This window comes from Palaemon carinicauda, chromosome 19, assembly GCF_036898095.1.
Source record: "Palaemon carinicauda isolate YSFRI2023 chromosome 19, ASM3689809v2, whole genome shotgun sequence".
In the NCBI taxonomy this organism is placed as follows: Eukaryota; Metazoa; Arthropoda; class Malacostraca; order Decapoda; family Palaemonidae; genus Palaemon; species Palaemon carinicauda.
In genome coordinates this window covers 63,573,825-63,578,824 of record NC_090743.1, presented here as the reverse complement: position 1 = coordinate 63,578,824, position 5,000 = coordinate 63,573,825, and the positions used below count along the sequence as shown (strand labels likewise).

Genomic DNA, 5,000 nt, shown 5'->3' with positions numbered 1-5,000 from the left:
GTATCTGACTGTTAGTCATACAATGCTATCTTTATGAAATGCAAATTAAACAAAGGACAAAGAATTAGGCCTTATCAATTAATCACTCATACAGTATTTTGTAGCTCGGTCATCATCATGTACATCATGTTGAAATGCTATATTGGTTATTTTTAACATTGACACAGGTATGTGTATTGTGTGTGTGTGTTACATAGTGACTTCAGGGAACAGCAACACGATATTTTATATATATATATATATATATATATATATATATATATATATATATATATATATATATATATATATATATATATATATATATAGATAGATAGATAGATAGATAGATAGATAGATAGATAGATAGATAGATATGTATATATACATATATTTATATATGTATATATATACATATATACATATATATATATATATATATATATATATATATATGTACATATATATGTATATATATATATATATATATATATATATATATGTACATATATATATATATATATATATATATATATATATATATATACACATATATATATATATATATATATATATATATATATATATATATATATACATATATATATATATATATATATATATATATATATATATATATGTGTGTGTGTGTGTGTGTGTGTGTGTGTGTAGCTGAGTGTGTGTGTGTGCTTGTGTGTGACGTTACCCCTTATATAGCAAAGCCTTCATGAGCCTTCTTTGAACATGTATTATAAATATACCTTCACAGTATGCTCATGAGCAGTACGTTGAACTCCTTACACATCCTTATTCAGTAACTGCAGAGACAAAAGAAGTATCCTTTGAAACAAGATCTTGAAATATGAAAGGTTTTGAGCCAATTCTCTTTCGAGATATAGAGAAGAGAGGTATAAAGTTAACGGGGTTGTGATACCTTACATCCATGCCTAGCAATTTCTTGGACGTGGGTTTGAGACTCGCTTAAACTCTTTAGATTCTAATAGTGGGATTGTGGGCGGAGACTATGGATCTACCTGCTGAATCATCAACAGGCAGTGTCTGTCCCTCCCTGGTCCTAGCTCGATTGCTAGGGATCTTGGACGCTGATCGTGTGTACTGTATATATGGTCGGTCTTTAGAACACAATAATAATAATAATAATAATGATAATAATAATAATAATAATACACTTGTATAATTTGCAGTTTTTAATGCATAGGGAATGGGAAAGGTAAATAAAAGACGTATGTATTCTATAATGGTATATCATATTTTATTGGATCCTCCAAATCAATGTTTTACAATCATCTTTATTTCCTTAAGGCTCTACTTTCTATAATTTAATAGAAAATAGAAGGTAAACCCATACCACTTATATATATTGCTCCCATTTCTTTTTAATCATTGACGATCAATCTCCATACAGTTAAATGTAAATATTTTCCCATATAATATATTTAAAATATGTCAGATAAATTCATAGTAAGTTAATACACACAATTCGATATATTGTTCATCTTACTGTGTTAATTAACATTTAATATTACTGGATATACAAAACAATTTACAAATGTATAAATAGAACTGTATCCTTCAGCACACGCAATTATGTCTAGAAACTACATAAAACTCTTGTAGATATACAGATGCACATCCAGTACATGAAGATGTTACACAGCATCACAGAAATACATTGAACTTAAAGGTATGGTATAAAGGAAAATTATTTCGTTGAATCTACTTTCTCAGCAGTCCGGAAATTATTCAAGTTTACCAACATTGTAATAGCTATTCACCATTTTTATTAATATGGTTTACCAGTGGATCATAAGACTTAATTTCCTTTTTTTTTTTCTTTTTTCTTTTTTTGGGGGGTATTTTTAACTTCACTGGGCTAAAATTGACATCAAACAGCCAACATTGAAGACAAAAAAAAGAACTTCCGAAAACTTGGCGAAAAATTTGGCCAAGAGGATGCTTTAAATTTTCCGAAAACAAAACTTGAAATTCCAAAAAAACAAAAAAACAAAAACATTAAATTTCCGAGAAAAACTTGCTATTTTCGAAAAAGCTTTAAATTAACCATAAAAAAAAAAATTAAATTTCAGAAAAAAAAACAACTATTTCTGAAGAAACTAATGAAAAGGCATTTTTAAAAACCTCTACCTTTTCCATAATTTCCTATATATCTAAAATCCAACACGCGAGAATAAGCCCAGTTTAAATAATTCAATAGGATTTTCTTTTTTCTTTCTTTTTTGACGCATGTACTAGCCCTGCTGTCATACATTTTAGATAGTTACGAAGTTATTGGAAGATAGAATTTATTTTTTGTATGTATATTATTATTTCTTTTCTAAACGGGACCTTTCTCGTGGTATTCTCTTAAAAGGAAATGACTGTGAATAAAGAAAAAGAATAGGTTTTAGCAACGATTTCTGAATTCGAAAAACTTATACTTTTTTAGAAATATATTTTGAAGGAATCAGTCAGTCCACGTTGATTTACATAATACACAGTAACTTATTCAAAGTCTGCACGATAGAATCTCCAATTTCGTTAATATAATGTAAAGAAATGTTGAATAAATGATGAGAATAAAAGGAATCAACTAATGTACGATAATCTACGTAATGCACAATGACTTATATAAGCCTGCACGATAGTGTTTTCAATCGCCTTAATGTAATGTAAATAAATTCCAGCATGATTTTGCTCAATCAAACTTTACTTGAATGAAGGCACCATTTTCCTCGAGATTAATCCCAGAACTGAAACTAATTGAAATACCACACAAGTGTAATAAAGCCTCGATCAAATATGTGTGTCATTAAGATTTACATTTATAAAATTTATTTTTATTCATATTATCATCTCTTATGGCCCACTCCAGACTTAGTTAGCCAAGACAGGCTGGAAATGCTGGAACAGCGTTCCAGAACGGTTGTTGGGGCTACTAGGTTTGAATGTGTATCGTAAAGATTATGTTAAGAAAATTTACTTCCATTCACATTTTCATCTCTTTCTGCACATTCCAGAGTTAGTTTACCATGACGTGTTGAAAATGCGGGAATAGCGCTCCAGAACAGTCGTTGTAACTACTATGTTTGAATGGATATAATAATAATAATAATAATAATAATAATGATAATAATAATAATAATAATAATAATAATAATAATAATAATAATAATAATGATAATGGATTTTTGGTGATATAATCATCTCTTACGGCACATTCCAGACATTAAACCACGGCTTGCTGGAAATGTTGAAATTGTCTTTCCGAACAGTCTGAGCTCCTAAGTTAGAATCTATAGCACAAAGATGTACATGTGAAAATTGCTTTTCCAGTCACATTATCATCTCTTACGACACATTTCAGACTTATTTAACCATGGCATGCTGGACAATGGCTGGAACTGCATTCCAGAACAGTCCTTGTAGCTTTTAGGTTTGAGCTTTGGCAGAGATAACATTGAAAATCCTCTTGCAATGCTACTGACGACGGCCCAGAGAAAGTCTGCAATCTTCACGAACGAGTGGCCGTATCCTGATACCGCGTAATTGTAGGCAAGGAAGATCGAGAGAACCAAGCAAATCCAGGAGCTGCTAATCACATGATTGGAAAAGCAGCCGCTGGTGGTTGGCGTCTCAGGGGGAGGGTCGCGTTGCATGGCTTGAGAATTTTCTCCTGAAAGTCAACCGTAATTATGATAATATATAATATGGCAAAATGGAATTTTTTAATTGCTGGAAATGACTCCAATATCTTGATTTAGGTTTAAGTCTACAAATTGACCTAATAAAGAAAAACAATGCTAGCAAGTAAAGGAGATCAGATAGAGTAGAGGTGTATACAAGATGTTATATAGTTAAAGAACTGATCATCTATGATAACAAATAAAGGAAATCAGATACTGTGCAGGTGTATACAAGATTAAATGAGACACCAGCCGTACCTGCTATGACATGAACAGTGACGTTGTCACTTGTATAGTTCCCGTACCAACAGGAATAAATTCCTGAATCCGCCGGGGAAGCATTTGCAACATACAAACGGCTCCTGATGTAGTCCGAGTCTTTGCTTCCCTTCACACTGCCAATGAAAGAGAAATCATGTTTTTTATTGAAGTTAGGAATACTTGTTAATGGTTTACATAAGCTATGCATGTATGAGGACACACACACACACACACACACATATATATATATATATATATATATATATATATATATATATATATATATATATATATATATATATATATATATATACTGTATATATATATATACACTGTATATATATATATATATATATATATATATATATATACACTGTATATATATATATATATATATATATATATATATATATATATATATATATATATATATATATATATATATATATATATATATATATATATATATAGACAGACGTAAAACGTAGACATACAAACACAAATATGTACATGAATGCTTTTACATATAAATATATGTATATGCCTATATAGATATATATGCACACACACACATATATATATATAAATAAATAAATAGATATATATATATATATATATATATATATATATATATATATATATATATATATATATACAAACACACACACATATATATATATATATATGGATAAATATCAACACAACATCGTGTTCAAATAGAAATAAATTTCTACCTCATACTTGGGATCGAACGCTAGCCCCTTCTAATGAAAGGCCAGGTCGAAACCAACCATGCCACGAGAGGCCATAAAAGGAAATCGGAACCTGACGCTAACTAGCTGTCCGAGGATTTACCTGGCGGGACATCAGTCTCTTACCAGTGAGTTTTACCCAATTCCCCGGCTCACCACGTGACACAATTGGTAGTAATTCATTCAAATTACCCCTAATGAGTCAATATGGATAAATATCAACACAACATCGTGTTCAAATAGAAATAAATTTCTACCTCATACTTGGGATCGAACGCTAGCCCCTTCTAATGAAAGGCCAGGT

At 30.0% G+C, this 5,000-nt stretch overlaps 1 protein-coding gene across 2 annotated transcripts in view; it reads right to left on the bottom strand.

Moving 5' to 3' along the window:
* Nucleotides 1-1,910: 1,910 nt before the first annotated feature.
* LOC137658255 (uncharacterized) overlaps nucleotides 1,911-5,000 on the bottom strand; it is a 93,063-nt gene continuing 89,973 nt past the window's right edge. For both annotated transcript variants that reach the window (XM_068392927.1, XM_068392929.1), the window contains exons 7-8: nucleotides 3,942-4,078; nucleotides 1,911-3,673 (exon numbers count right to left, since the gene is read on the bottom strand). In XM_068392927.1, coding sequence (XP_068249028.1) covers nucleotides 3,342-3,673; nucleotides 3,942-4,078 — 469 coding nt within the window. In that variant the 3' untranslated portion in view covers nucleotides 1,911-3,341. The remainder of the gene's footprint in view (nucleotides 3,674-3,941; nucleotides 4,079-5,000) is intronic.